This window comes from Diorhabda carinulata, chromosome 8, assembly GCF_026250575.1.
Source record: "Diorhabda carinulata isolate Delta chromosome 8, icDioCari1.1, whole genome shotgun sequence".
NCBI lineage: Eukaryota > Metazoa > Arthropoda > Insecta > Coleoptera > Chrysomelidae > Diorhabda > Diorhabda carinulata.
Genome location: NC_079467.1, coordinates 6,899,026 through 6,914,873, shown reverse-complemented (window position 1 = coordinate 6,914,873; position 15,848 = coordinate 6,899,026). Strand labels below are relative to the sequence as shown.

Sequence of the window (15,848 nt, the reverse complement as noted above, 5' to 3'; positions counted from 1 at the left end):
GTGGGCAGGAGTAATGCGTAATAGTTTAGTACATCCATATTTTTTCACAATAACTCAGTGATACTTGGGGTCAAGGGCAGTAAAGCGCAAAACATAGCCTCTTCTGTCAATTCCTACTCGCTTGCTCCGCGCGCAGACCCTGGTAACTTAGTAGGATGATTCAACCGAGATCGGGTACCCAACCCCGGTGGAGGGAGATCGCTACTAAGGCTGAAGCGAGAGGGATATGTCTTAAGGCAAAGTAGCATGGGAAGTAAAACGGAAGAAATAGTACCCCAGGTGAGTACCGGCAACGGCAGTCTCACCACCGATTCCGATCGGGTAAAAGCCCCGGTGGTCGGTGCAGGCCCCACGGATTCTGGGGGGGGCCAGTCACATGCGAAAACGACAGGAGATGATAAGAAGTCCGGTGGATACGGCTGGAAGGAGAATACAGACCCTTCGGTGAGGAGATCGTCACTTGCGAGAACTCCACCCGCACGCAGAAAAGGATCCATAGGTGTTAACACTGGTGTCGTCTTAAATGAAGCTGCTACTGAAACAGTAACGAAAGGAGGCTCGTCGCCCACAACGAAGACAAAAGAGCCAGAGGTCTTCGAAGAGTTACCTCCCTGGATGACAGGATGGCAGGCTATGATGGCACTTTTGGAGGAACAGCAAAGAATACTTCTAACTCTGGACAAGGCAATCCAAACAATGAGTAACGCACTACCGAAGAATGCACCGATGGCAATCAAGGATTCCATGGCAAAGGCACTGGAATACATGGGTGGTCTAAAGTACAACGGAGGAGCCTTGAGAAAGTCTCAAGAAATTTTCAAGAAAGAGTTGTCCAAAGTAAACCAGCCGACGATGAGGACTCGACTGATGAGCAGTGAGTCACAGCAACGAACGCCGCAGAAAAAGAGGGGTGCCTCGGAGACTCCTGAAGGCGGTGCCTTTAAGCGAGGAAAGAGGAGAAGTGTTGCGCACGTTACGGACTCGGCGTTACCTGCGGGCGAAGCAACAGCCGACGAAGACTGGACTCTCGTCACAAGCAAAAGAAAGAAGACTCCACATAACGCAAAAGTGCAGGCAAAGGGCCCAAATAGAAGAAATACCGCAGTACTGATCAAGCCAACCGAAAGCATCACATACTCGGATGTGCTAAAAGCCCTCCGGACTACAGTCAAACAAGAAGAGAACGCAACGGAGGTCAAATGTATAAGAAAGACAGCAGATGGGCATGTACTGGTTGAACTGAGCCAAGGTACACAAGGCAGAAGCACGTTCCGAGAGAGAATCCAGGAAGTAATAGGAAAAGATCTCTCTGTTAGAGACCTGGTTCCGAAAACAACCGTTGAAGTCAGAGACCTCGATTCACTCACCACGATGGACGAAGTCAAAGATGCTGTAATTCGAGCAGTGGGGCAGACAGGCGAACTTAGAATACGTATATCCAAACCGAATCATAGAGAAATACGTACAGCCACAGTGGAATTGGACGAGGGAGCCGCTAATGCTCTACTTCACAAAGGAAGGTTGCTGGTGGGATGTGTATACTGCCAAGTAAAGCTGCACACGACCGTTGCACGGTGTTATAAATGCCAAGGGTATGGTCACACATCCAAAAACTGCAACGGCCCTGACAGAAGTGCTCTATGCTGGAGGTGCGGCAAGCCCGGGCACAAAGCAGCTAACTGTAAGGACCAGCTGGAATGCTGTCTTTGTAAAGAGTTAGGTACGACGGCCGATGGCTTAAGACACTCAACTGGATCCTACAAATGTAAAGTGTACCGAGATGCAGCAAAAAAGGCGAAAGAGAAGAAATCCCGGAATGCTTAAAGTAGTCCAAGGTAATTTGAACAGGAGCCGGCTAGCCCACGAACTGCTGCCACAAATAGTATCCGAACTACAAGCCAACGTCGTCATCATCAGCGAACCATTTCGCCGCAGGGAAAACTCCTTCTGGTTCCAGAACGATACCAATACAGCTGCCTTATGGGTACCGAACTCGAACGGCCTAAAAGTTGAACAACATGGTGAAGGCGAGGACCAAGTATGGGCAACTATAAATGATGTGACATATGTTAGTGTGTATTTGTCCCCCAACGTCGACGCACAAGAACTCCGTCAAAAACTGCAAAACCTCGAGGACGAACTCATAGCACTTCCGAACAAGGTCATAATGGCAGGAGACTTCAATGCCCGAGCAACCGAATGGGGAATGCCGCACACCAATACAAGGGGAAGGCTCATACTTGAGATGGCAGCGAGACTCAATCTCCTGGTGGTCAACACAGGATCTACAACCACATACAGAAGGCCCGGGTGGGGTGAATCCATTCCAGACATTACCTTTGCATCAGAGATGGTAGCTGGCAGAGTCCACGAATGGAAAGTCACGGAGGAACTTACGGGAAGCGATCACCAGTATATCGTCTTCGACGTAATGGCTAGTATAAGACGGAGGGTACTCACAGAAGAAAGCCCACGATGGAACGCCAGAAAATTAGATCGAGCCAAATTTGAGACAGCCCTAAGAAATGCCAATGCTCAGCCTGCCGATGTCCCAGCCGTCCAAAGCGAGAGAAAGAGAACAGAGGCCGTGGTTCATAGAACTATGAACATCATACAGACAGCATGCAATGCCTCAATGCCCCGAGTCAAAAGAAGACCCCCACGAAGATCTGTTTACTGGTGGAACGAGGAAATTGCCGAGCTACGAACAGCCTGTATCCGATCGAGACGAATCGCCCAGAGATCCCGCAATAGGGCAGACGCAGAAGCACTAACGGAGGAGTACAAAGCAGCAAAAAAGGACCTGCGAAAGGCCATCAGCAGCAGCAAACACAAATGCTGGAAAGAGCTTTGTCAAGAAGTGAACAATGACCCCTGGGGTACTGGTTACAAGATTGTAACAAAAAGACTGGGAACGGCGACCACAGCTCCAACCGACACGCACCTGATGGAGCGAATAGTAGAAGGCCTATTCCCAACACATCCACCAAGGGAAAAGCTAGAATACGCCATTGACCCAACAGAAGTAATCCCATTCAGCCAAGATGATCTAAAGAAAGCAGTAGCCCTTCTAAAACCAAACAAGGCTCCGGGACCAGACGGGATCCCCACCGAAGCTCTTAAAGCCGTCGCAAACTGCGAACCAGAAATGCTACTTCGCATGTACAATGAATGTCTAAGAACAGGAACATTCAGTGCCCGATGGAAGAAAGCAAAGCTGGTCCTGATCAGCAAAGGTAAAGGCGACCCTAACTCACCTTCAGCTTATAGACCCCTGAGTATGCTGGATACCGCAGGCAAGCTTATGGAGATGCTGATCAAGCCGAGAATCACCGAAGCCATAGAAGAAGCAGGTAACCTCTCCGATAGACAGTACGGCTTTAGACCCAAAAGATCGACTGTGGGGGCCATACAAGAGGTTATAAAAGCAGTAGAGGAGACAAGGATACCGTGTCACGCAGCCCGACCCCTTGCCTTGCTAGTTACCCTAGACGTGAAGAATGCTTTCAACTCAGCCAGATGGGAGGACATACTAAGCACACTGCGAAACACGTTTCAGATACCGAGGTACCTTTTGCGTTTGCTAGATGACTACTTTCAGGACAGACTCCTACTGTACACGACGGAAGAAGGGCAGAGAACAAAACGGCTGTCTGCTGGTGTGGCTCAAGGTTCGATATTGGGTCCTGATCTCTGGAACGCCCTTTACGACAGTCTTTTGAAGATTCAGATGCCGCAGAAGTCATTCCTGGTGGGGTACGCTGACGACATCGCCGCCGTCATCACTGCTCGCAACTTAGAGCTCGCCGAAATCAAGTTGAACGAGTTGATGCGACGAGTTAATGGGTGGATGCACGAACATGGCTTGGAGCTGGCACTGCCAAAGACGGAGATTGTCCTTCTAACGAGAAAGAGGATTCCCACATTAGTGACCATCCACGTCAACCAGGAGGAAATACAAACAAAAAGTACCGCCAAGTACCTCGGAGTTACCCTGGACACGAAGCTGTGTTACTGGGAACATATAAGAAGAGTCACCGACAAGGCAGCCGAAAGGACTAACTCGCTCGGTAGGTTGATGAGTAACTTGGGAGGACCCTCGTATGAAAGGCGAAAGTTGCTGATGGCCACGACCCACTCCATCCTCCTGTACGGAGCAGAGATATGGGCAGATGCACTCCTGGTGAAGAAGTACAGAAAGCGGATGGCCAGCGTCCAACGCAGGGGTGCCCTAAGGATATGTTCCTCATATTGCACGGTGTCAGAGGCAGCAGTGCTCGCAGTAGCTGGAGTAATCCCAATCGACCTTCTCGCTATCGAACGTAAGCGAGTGTACGAGAGGAGCGGCGAGGTGGGAAGAACACAGGCCGCCAAGGAGGAGAGAATCCGCACCATGGCAGCATGGCAGGAACGCTGGGACAATGAGCGAAATGGGAGGTGGACCCACAGGCTGATAGGGCAGGTCGCTCCCTGGATCGAACGAGCCCATGGTAATGTCGATTTCTACCTGACACAGTTTCTCACAGGGCACGGCTACTTCAGACGATACCTGTACCGAATGGGGAAGCTGGAGACGCCGAACTGCAAGTACTGCGGAGTTCCAGATGATGCAGAGCACACCTTCTTTGCTTGTGGGCGATTTGAGGAGGAAAGAGTGGCAGTAGTCAGGACACTGGGTCCAGTCACACCAGAAAACGTGATCCGGCTCATGCTCATGGGCACACAACAGTGGGGTGTCGTTGCTGCGTACACCACATCAGTACTGCAGCAAAAGAAGTCGGACGGCTGCCTGGAAAACGACTAACAACTGAATATCCGAACTCCTAATCTCTGTCTCAACAGAGGAAGGGAGAGGTAGGAAACAAGAAAAACGAGATGAAGAAAAGACGAAGATTATGTGTTAAACGGTTCCACGGTGGCAATAGGGCGGTTCAGGGGGGCCTCTTGTCCTAGTGCGTGCACTGGCTACGCCCCCGAGAAAAAAAAAAAAAAAAACTCAGTGATACTTAGAATTTTTCCAAAATTACTTCCCACCCATGTTATGTGACTCACATGTGGTATATGCACGATGGAGCCTTTCCCCATTTTCTAAATCTTGAATATCTTAAAAGCTTGGTATATGCAACAATGGTAAACACAAGGAACAAAATGATCAATATAATAAACTTCCATTGTGATGCTATAAGGCAGAATTTTCCAAGTTCACAGAAATATCCTCTGTAGACTCTGGAAGTGCAAAGTGTCCACTTCGAACATTTATTATAGTTTTTTATTTTATTTGATAAGTTGTATGCTAATCTACATTTTTCTACATTTAATTTTTAACCCTTATGTAAGTAACATGATGTTCGACAGCATTCAGTTCAATTAGAAATGTTTGATTGTTGTTATACCACCAAACACACATGGACATAAGTAATCATCCATTAAAAATTCATAACTCAAAAATAAGTAGTCGTATGAGAAATTTTTTTTTATACCACAGCTTTATTTTTACGTCATCTACTCACTCTCGAATTTGTTGCATTAAGTCCCGGATCACCCTGCATATTGAAAATTTCTACATCTTTAAAACCTTTTTGGAAAATCGGTTTCTATATATTAACCATCACTTTACAGGTTAATAAAGCTTTAGAATACTGTAAGGTAAAGAATTATTTTCACCAATTCAATAACACTATTCACTTAAAGAGTCACTGAAAGAAATATTTCAGAAATGGAGTTTTACGCAAATAAATTTATATACCAATTCTACATTTTTTTTTTCAAAGTATTTTCAATTGAAAGTTATCCATAAATACGAGTAAGTGCTTCAATAACATATTAACTAACACTAAGTATTTCACAAAATCCGGGGATCCCCCCAAATCATTCAGGATGAGAAGTTTATCACTACATTTGAAAATTGTCTGGTCTATTTATACTTCCAGATTTGAAATTAAATTTATCTGGTTCTAAAGTCAAAATTTCACCTAAAAAGCAATATTTTCTTCAAAAAAATATAATCCAACGGTGTTTGATTAGAACCACTAATTCATAAAGATTTTTTAAACAAACCTGCAATTTTGAATTCTGCTGTAAGATGCGGGAGAGATCCGAATCTGCCATTGGTTTGCTGCCCATCAGATCCTGTTTCTGTCCTTGTAATTGCTCCAATTCATGTTTCAATACAGTCGCCTTTCTAACATAATCTTCACGCTGTCTGACAAGTTGAGCTTTTTGTTGTTGCATCTCTTGCACTACAGCTACAAAATAAATATTTTAGTTGATATGTTTAAAGCGAATGCCTAAAAATAACAAACTGAATATTTGGAAAAAAAACTTATTCTGTGATTCGATTTCTTTAACCTTTTAAGTGGCTGAACTTCTCTCCTTTATTGAAGACCGTAACCCTACGAAAAAAGTTTATTAAAATGATAGAATTGAATATAATATCCATATAACACAGATACATTTTTTTCTAGGGTACAGTTATTAACTTATAAATTATTTGCATTCAGGATTGGCAATGTGTGTTAAAGAAAATCATGATCTATTTTTTCGTTGTCATATACTTCAAGTTTACTTTTAGTTCATTATTCAAACTATTGAAAGAGACAGATTTTATGACAACATTATTTGAGCAACAACTAAAAAACAAGTTGATCATTATATTTATGACAAAACAAATTGAGAAATAATAATAAAAATGTAAAAACTTTACTCAAATGTGCACTAAAAACTAAAAAAAAAATGGAAACTTAGGTCCTAGTAATGCTGATTGGTATTGGCGATAAAATTGAAGAAGAGCCAGAAAAAAAATTAAAAAGTACTGCAGTCTTGGTAACTCAAATCACTGCACAAGCTAAACCATTTCAACTCCAATGTAAAAGCTGCAACATTAAGAAGTGTAAAGACAACAGAAATCTTGTATGTATCACAACAGAAATATATTGTAACGAAAATGTAGTAGTAAATCAAAATTAAAACTTTAAGTGGATGTTATTTTCGACAATATATTGAGATTAAAATAAATCTTGGCTAAAGCAATATTAATAATTTTAAGTTACATACTTAATCCAGAGTAATTCACCGTCAATGAACATATAATTATTAAACCCTCTGAATATGTCAAGTTTTAAGAGATTTAAAAAGGCTATAAATTAAAATTGAAGTACTTACTGTACATTGTACATGAAAAAAAAATTATAACCAAAACAAACACAACACACAAAATACTTTAAAACCCTAACATATAGAAACAAGGGAATTTGGATTGAAAATATAAAAAAAAATTATTGTCATCAATTTTTTTCTTACTTCTTTCATTTACCTAATATATTTAGGTTTAGAAAAATAAATATTCTTGTAAGAAAACATCATGAAAATTATATCCCTATATACAAAGCTTGAAAGATATCTTTAGAAAACCATTTCTATCTACACAGTAGGCCAAAAGTTTAAGATCACCTTAATTGAAGCGGGAAAGTACTCAATAAAATATTGTTTAATTAAAATGTTGAATCATCCAAATGAATAACTTCAAAAGCAAAAAGAAATATAAACAATACATCTAAAAAAAGGCTATAGTAATCTAATCTGATTTTTCATAAAAAAATCCTCCTTTACATTCTAGGACTTTTTTCACACGTTTCGGCATACTGAACAGACTGTTTACACTATCACTACACTAACACTCACAACACCAAATTGACTTACCTATTTTATACTGAATTTTTCCACCAATAAACCTTATCCCGCGAAAAATTCCAGAGGGAAAACCACCTTGGCAGAAATCTTCACTTTTATTTCTTGACTATTCAACTATAGAGAGGGCTGTGAGGAATTGGCCCTAATTTAACCTAACCAATAATAAATTGTTGGATGCATTTTGAAACATTGAAATTGCTAAATGTGAGAAAAGCTTAAATAAGGACAAAATAGTACTGGGAAAATTCAGTATAAAACAGGTAAGTCAAGTTATTAGGTTTTAGTTTACCTTCAGTCTCAAACGATAACTTGGTTATTGAAACGCACGTCAGACAGTGTAATTGTGAGTGTTAGTGTAGTGGTGGTGTAAACAGTGTATTCAGTATGAATATCAACAACGGTTCCAGAACTTCCAACTTAGTTAAGTCTCGGCATACCGGTAATGAATTTGTTGATAGTGTATTGTGATATATTGCTCCAACCTTCGCATAAAGAATTCCACATTTATTCTCGCGAGAATAGACCACAATTATGGACGTTCAATGGGATTGAAATCTAAGGAATTAATGGCAAACCCGAAGTAAAAGCATTTAATGTTCTAACACAGTCTGGCATCATATTTTCTCGTGCACAGCGTCGTTTTGAACTGAATTGCTTAAACTTGGATCCAAAGAACTTCTTCAGTTTTCAGTCCAATCTCAAAAGACAAGGTCACCCTACATCCTTTTTCTCTTGTTTTGTGGTATTATCAAGGGTTTTCGAACAGTGACACAACCATACAACTTCGCATCTCTCAGTCGCCGTTTTACTGTAGTCATTGATAAAGGTTTAACTAGGGTTTTGTTCACTTCCACGCGGATTCCTGTTGCTGTTAAGCGTCTATTCGCTCACTGATAATAACAATGAAATTATCTTCATTTGACACAGGTATTCGATAATTGTAAAGAAATCTCACGTTAGGATTTGCCTTCAATATGTGAAACAACGATGGCAGAACGCACTTCACTGCTGATTTCGCACGCTTTTCCTATTTTATGAAGTCTTCTCTGCAGAAACCACAAGCTTAAACTAATTGAGATTATGAGTGAACAATTACATGTGACCTCAGGTAATAATAAGTCGGAAGCATGTGTTTTTAAAAGCTAAATAATCGTTATTATTGATGGATGGGAAACAAAAGCAAAGCAATTACTTATTAGCACATCATAATATTATTACGACTCTACCACCTGGCTTTAACGCAAAATGACTTCTTTAGATATACGATATTAACAATAGAACATGCAGTTTAGCAGTTCTTTTATTTATCTTTTGGAGTTTTGTTACAATTGATAGATAATTGTTGTCATAACATTTGGCCGGCAGTGTTTATATATCTTTGAAATTGAACACCAATATTTCAAGAGCCTTGTTATGTTTTTAAAGTTTCAACTTAGCTTTCATAAACTTCCCACCAGCCACCAGCTTAACTAGGGGTTTGCTTGAATTTTTTCCTTTTTGCTGCACATTTTAAGTAGTTTTAAAGTTTTTTTATAAAATATTTCAATTACAAACTTATTCATATTTGAGAAAAAAACTTTTGAAAAATTATAAGTCAAATTGTGTTTTGACTTATTGACTCTGAACAATTATATGCAAAATAATTCTTGAATATTGTGAATGAAATTCACAGAATTGCACGGTTGTTTTATAAAATTTAATGGTTCAAAATTAAATAATTGATCCATTTATTGTTAACCTATTGTGAAATTTCATCATGACAATCAAGTTGAGTTAACCAAAGTATTTGTAAATATCTGATTTGTGGAGGATTATGCCATTTATTTTTTATAACGAAAAAATAATTGGTAATAATGACTGATTTTTTTTGTTGCAAATCCTGATAACATCACAGTATAGTCTTAATATATATCATTAACAATTGAATATTAAATGAAAATATTTTATACAATGATATGGAGCAATTAACTACATTTAACATAATACATACAAAGATACAATATAATTATAAAATCCGATAAAGATATTGTCAATTGCAATACCTTCAAGTTACTGTAAAAAATTCCAAAATCTAATTATATCTTATACCATAAAGACCAATAATTAACATATTTTCAATAATATAAATTAAAGAATAAAGGTCCGCATCCTATTAATCAATATTTCTGCAACCTATTGGACAGAACAGTAAATAATAAATCTAATCATACAAATAATCCATGAAATTTATCTTAATTTATTACACTATAAAAAAACTGCAATTTTTTCCCTTGTATGGATCTTTAACAAATAAATAAGACTTACCATCATTTTGGTTAGGTTCCTGACTCATCCAATTAGTTACTGCAAAATTTCCCGATGTTCCAGATTGTGGTTGAGCAGGTTGAGACTGAATGGCCTGAGAATATAATAATATTTTGCCCTGTTTTACAAATATAAATTTTGTTATATTTCTTAATAAATATACAGGGTATTTCTCAGGTAATCTAAAATATTGTAGTGGACAATTCACTACTCCATTTTAAAACGAAAAGTTCCTATAAACATGTGTGATAAGTTTTGTAGTTGATAAGATACAGGGTATCGAATTATATTATTATAAGCAGCAGCAGATGTTAAACATAAAGGGAAAATAGTACATTACAGAGCATATGTTGAAATTGTGCACCAACATCCAAAATGATACCAGACTTGTATGATATAAGTATGAAGATCTCCTAAGTTTAATATCGGAGTTGTTTAAATGAGCACTTTTAGATATCCCCACACACAAAATCCAGAGGGTTGTGTCCAGGTGAGCTAGAGGAAGAGTGTGGAGATTTTCGTCCGATCGAATGGTCTGGGAAAAGGTTATTTAAAAACTCGCGTACAATCGCTGCACAATTTGGAGGAGCGCCGTCATACATTAACCACATGCGCCTTCTAATAATAAGAGGTACATCTTCTAAAAGCACTGGAAGTTAATTTTCCAGAAAATGAGGTTATGTCTGACCAATCAAATCTGCAACTATCTCTTTTAACATTGTCTCTATTAAATATCTTCTTTTGAATTGTTTATGAATTTTCCTTACTCCTTTAGGTGTTAGTATGCTGACTCTTGTTGCGCTCATAGTCATCTTGATTGATCTTTGTAATTTTGCATATATACCTTGTTCTTTTAGTGCTGCCAATTAATTGTTTCTTTTTATTGGGACAAAGGGCTGCTGAAAATCGATTTGATGCTCATCTGCTTTTTCAGATGACACTTGATAATCATGATAATCAGTTAACTTGTTAGTCCGACACACTCAGTAATCTGAAATCACGCCAATTGTGTCAAAATTCGGGAGTTTTTGTTTTTTCTTGGTTTTTATGTGTTTCTTTATTCTAGCTGTAAGTATATCAAATGATATTTTAACTCGACAAATAATTCAAATAAACGGAACGAAATAGGCGACATATCGACAGGTGTTAGTCTGTTATACCTAATTTCTTGTTATGTACTTCCAATAGCAAACATTTGCGTTTATTTAGTTTTGAGAAGTGTTTCACCTTGGTGGCAAACATAAAACCTAACTCTTCCTGAATAATAGGAAATAATTTAGAGATATGATATTGGTAAATACCTTACAACCATATATGAAATGTATTGCATTGGAAGAGCTACGGTTTACATTTTGAAAAATAGAGAAAACATCTGTTGAAAGCAAAAAAGATTGCCTCTATACATGGCTTCAACAACAGAAAATGAGACATGTCCCAATTTCTGGAGACATTCTAAAAGAAAAAGCCAAGTTTTTTTAACAACAAATTAAGAAAACAGATGATTTTTGCACAAGTTTTAGGTGGTTTGAAAATTTTTAGAAGAGCCATGGTATTCATTTCATACAGATGAGCGGTGAGAAATTATCTGATGATGAGTCAGATATTTTAAAATTTATTGCAAATCTAACAACAAAAATCACTGAACTGGGCCTTACACCTGAAAAAGGTACAATGCTGATGAAACTGGCTTGTATTGGCGTCAACTTCCAGGAAATACATTTGTAACATCAGATCAACAAAAGGTTTCTGGTCGAAAAATGCAAAAAGAAGCAAACACGTTAATGGTGTGCACAAATAGTGCTGGAAATTATATGCTAAAGCTGCTAGTTGTAAAAGCCCTTTTACTTCTTTATAACACTCCTGGACATTCAGATATGAATGACTTCAAAATTAAAACAAAAAATGGCTAAATAGAGGTAATTTTTTCTGAATGACAAGACTTTTTTTAATGGGATTATGTATTTACCGAAAAACCCAACGGCTCTGATCCAACCAATGGATCAGAATGTCATCAAGACATTGAAGGCACATTATAAAAAGGGTCTACTGATGGATATTATGTGCCAACTAGATGCAGACATCACGTCACTTTTTACGAAATTTAACATTAAAGAAGTTGTAAATGACACGCTCACACTTTGCGATTAAATTAACGCTCCTTCAGAACCTTTAGAAGATCTTCTGAGATGGATTGTAGAAGATAACTTGAACGCCAACTTTACAGACGAAGAGATAGTAAAAGAAGGGGCATAATGAAGATGAAACATTAGAGGAACTTCCGAACGCTAAGCATTCTGTCAGCTGTGACAAAGCTATATTGGCTGAAAATATTTTAATACACTGGTGCAACGAGTGGGAGCTAGATTGCAACAACGTGACTAGCATTCACCACAAAAAACAAAATTACAGACTTTTTTAATGCTTGAAATAAATGATAACTTTTATGTTAAAATTAATGCCTAAACTAATTAAGTGTGATGTCAATTTTTTATAGGCTAGGTTTTGATAATGAAAAGATTTTTCTTAAGTATGTATATGTGTGTACACTGATAAATTGGTCAAAGAAATATAATATTTGATAATCTGACGCTTTTGGTAATCCAACAACCAATCGGTCCCATAACTGTCAGATTATCGAGTGCCAACTGTATTTGTTTTTTTGGATGTATTGCATCTTTTGTTGACCTACCCTGCCTGAAGCTGAATTGATATTATCCCACTATTTCTTGAGATCTACTAGCTAGTCGTTTTTGGATTACTGTTGGAATCTTATATGCAATATCTAATATGGTAACCCCTTTCTAGTTACTGCACTGGTTTTGATCACTTTTCTCGTGTATAGTGATAATGTGTCCTATTTCCCATTATTTTGGCATCCTTTCCTCAAACTATATTTTCCTAATTAGTTGGTTTATTCTTTCTACACTTTATCAGCTACATGCCTATTTCATCTTTACCAAGTGCGTTTCCATTTCTCATTTATGTTTTCTTTAAGGAAGAGAAAATGGTCCTATTCAATAATATTTGATGATACCAGTCCAAACATTGACCGAAAAGGAGTGTTAAAACATGCTACAACTGTTGCATGTAGATTTACATCTACCTATGTGTGGTTTTTATGAAAATTCATAATGCCATTTCTTTAAAAGTTGGCTTTATCTGTAAAACGAATTATTGGCAGCAGAATTGGGATTGTTCATGATTTTATTTAATATTCATTAAGAGCAGATAGTCAATAGGTGCAAATGTTGAACACGTTCAATGTAACATGGATACAATAAATTATATTTTAGAATATTCCACAGTGTTGTTACTAACATTTACTTCATCAGAAATCTTTCTGATACTTGTTTTTGGATATTGGTCAATAACTTGTAGAATCTGGTTTTCCATTCGTAAAGTTCTCAAATTTCTGGGTCGTCCAATGATATTCCTATATTTAGCAAAAGTTTCAGTCTCTTATAAATCAATATATATCTTAGTAAACGTATCAGAACATAATAAATGATCACTTCGATAAAGCTAGACATACATACATCTAGCTTCTAAGGCATTACCATTCGATAATCCATACAAAAAGTGCATATTAGCCATTCTGTATCAGTAAATGCTGACATCCTTGTTCCAGCTTAATACAAGAAATCTGTATGACAAAAATTTCTCATTAATTTTTTGTTAATTTTTAGGTGTGACACAGTATTTGAGAATATTATGTCAAAGACCACTTAGAATAAGCAAGTTCTTTCATATTAGTTCTAGTAGTGTCACCAGGAAAAATAAATTTCATTCAATCAGAAATCATTTATAAGAAACAATTCAACTGTATCTCATCAACGACAAGACTTATCATACATGTTTATAGGAACGTTTTGTCTTAAAATGAAGTGACGAAGCACCCACTACAATAGTTTAGATTACTTAGAAAACATCCTGTATATGTTAGTTATTAGTATATATCAGTATCTATGGGTTTAAAAAAAATAACGCCTTTTTGTTACAAAATAAAAATAAATTCAGATTCAAATGAGTAAAAATCAAATTACCTGATTTCCATAACCAGTATATCCTTGGTAGTTATAATTCCCAGAATATTCTTGAGGATATGGAGGTTGAGCATATAAGAATTCTGAAGGAGGGTATTGAGGCTTAAATAAAATAATACATGTCAGTAAAAAAGTAATTGGAGCTGAACTTTCAATTAAAAAGCAGTATAGAATTGAACTACAAATAAACAATTATTTCATCACATTTCTAATACTTCTTATATTAATAATTTGTCTGAACAATTGGTACTTATTGTAAAAAATTGATGAAAATACCTACATTATTATTGTACATGGTGTCCTGTAAACGGTTTAAACAGAACCACTAGGGAAATCCTAAAACAAACTTTAATACCTTGATTCAAAGTTATTAATGAAAATTTATCAAAATGATAAAGAACAAAAATCCTAAATTCACAAAATTTGCAGTTCGAATAATAGAGAATATGTTATACTCATTCAAGTAATTATTGAATCACTAATTATGAAATGCGTCCCTCATAAATTTATATAGAACAAGATCGAACTTGACGCCATTTTTGATAGCTTGTGTCCACATTGTCACGTCAACTGTCATCATCAAGGAGGATATACATAGACAAAATATAATTATAGAGGTTCATTGGAAAGCCTAAGGGCAAATCGGAAACTAAGAGTACTTTTCTAAGACAATTCGCATGCGAGTTGGAAATACCACTCATACTTAGTATACGAGAAACAATGTTAGCTAAAAACCGTGCTGATCTGGTCCACAGAGACTGCAAGCTTCAAGACTTTGCATTTCGTGGCGTCCATAAACGACTTTTTAATTCCAAATAATCTGAAATAGTCTCTTTAGAGAAGAGATTCATTATTTATTTTCGTATAAATATTCAATCAAAAAACAGCTTAACAGAACTTGATCTTAAAAAACAAACAACTGGTGCAAAAGAGCATATGCAAGCACTGTTCGCAAAATGGTTGGTAAAGTTGATTATAAACGGGCCCATTTTACGTAGAAATACGCATATATGTAATATTCCTATATGGGCATTTGGTGTGGGAAAGAAAGGTCCCTACGTTACAGTGCCGACAATATTCATCTTCACTCTCGTTCGAGACACTTTATCTATACTGCGCATGGTTGAGAATGCACAGAACCGAGCTGAAACCTCAGAGGATCGTGAAATCGTTGTCATTCTGTCTTCCGTAGTCGGAACAGCTTCCACTGTCCATATAGAAGTATTACATATATGGTACTTTGAGTTCCTGGATAGATAGATCACCTATCAGCTGATTGGAGATCTTAATCCAGAACGAGATTTAAGTCACAGTTTCGGAACGTCGTATTCAATTTTCGGTGAAAATTTTCAATTTAAAACAGGAACAACAACTTTAATTCTTCCACGATATGCATTTTGATGTATAATAAACTCTAGGTCTAGATGTTCAACAGCTTTTATTATGCAGTTATCAACGATTAACATTTTCTACGGATTTTGCTCTAAGTTCAATATCAATGAATGAAAAAGAATGTCTGGTACACAAGCTCTATTTATTTTTATCAACTTTCGTTAATAATTCACTTTATAATACATATTACATTCGCAAACTTCAGCAACATTGCAAAAATATTGTCAAAAAGTCGCTTGCTCTTCGCTTATTTTTGAGTGTTTGAGCGTTCAATGCGACTGATAAAAGAAGGTTAGCGTGTCTTCATCGGTTTGTCACTTATTTCATAACACGAATTTATTCCGGACATTTTTATTGAATCATCACTTCAGAACATTTGGATTTACATGCACTTAGGTTCAAACGTATATGAAAAAGACG

The 15,848-nt window shown here is 37.3% G+C and overlaps 1 protein-coding gene across 4 annotated transcripts in view; it reads right to left on the bottom strand.

Moving 5' to 3' along the window:
* LOC130897213 (zinc finger matrin-type protein CG9776) overlaps window positions 1–14,608 on the bottom strand; it is a 34,016-nt gene extending 19,408 nt beyond the window's left edge. Inside the window, exons 1-4 of one of the 4 annotated variants that reach the window (XM_057805959.1) lie at window positions 14,317–14,608; window positions 14,037–14,138; window positions 9,994–10,087; window positions 6,058–6,245 (exon numbers count right to left, since the gene is read on the bottom strand). In XM_057805959.1, the coding sequence (XP_057661942.1) occupies window positions 6,058–6,245; window positions 9,994–10,087; window positions 14,037–14,138; window positions 14,317–14,331 (399 nt within the window). In that variant the 5' untranslated portion in view covers window positions 14,332–14,608. Of the gene's footprint in view, window positions 1–6,057; window positions 6,246–6,302; window positions 6,321–6,348; window positions 6,393–9,993; window positions 10,112–14,036; window positions 14,139–14,316 lie in introns of those variants that run through there. The other 3 variants (XM_057805958.1, XM_057805960.1, XM_057805961.1) reach the window with 3 other exon arrangements.
* Window positions 14,609–15,848: the final 1,240 nt, after the last annotated feature.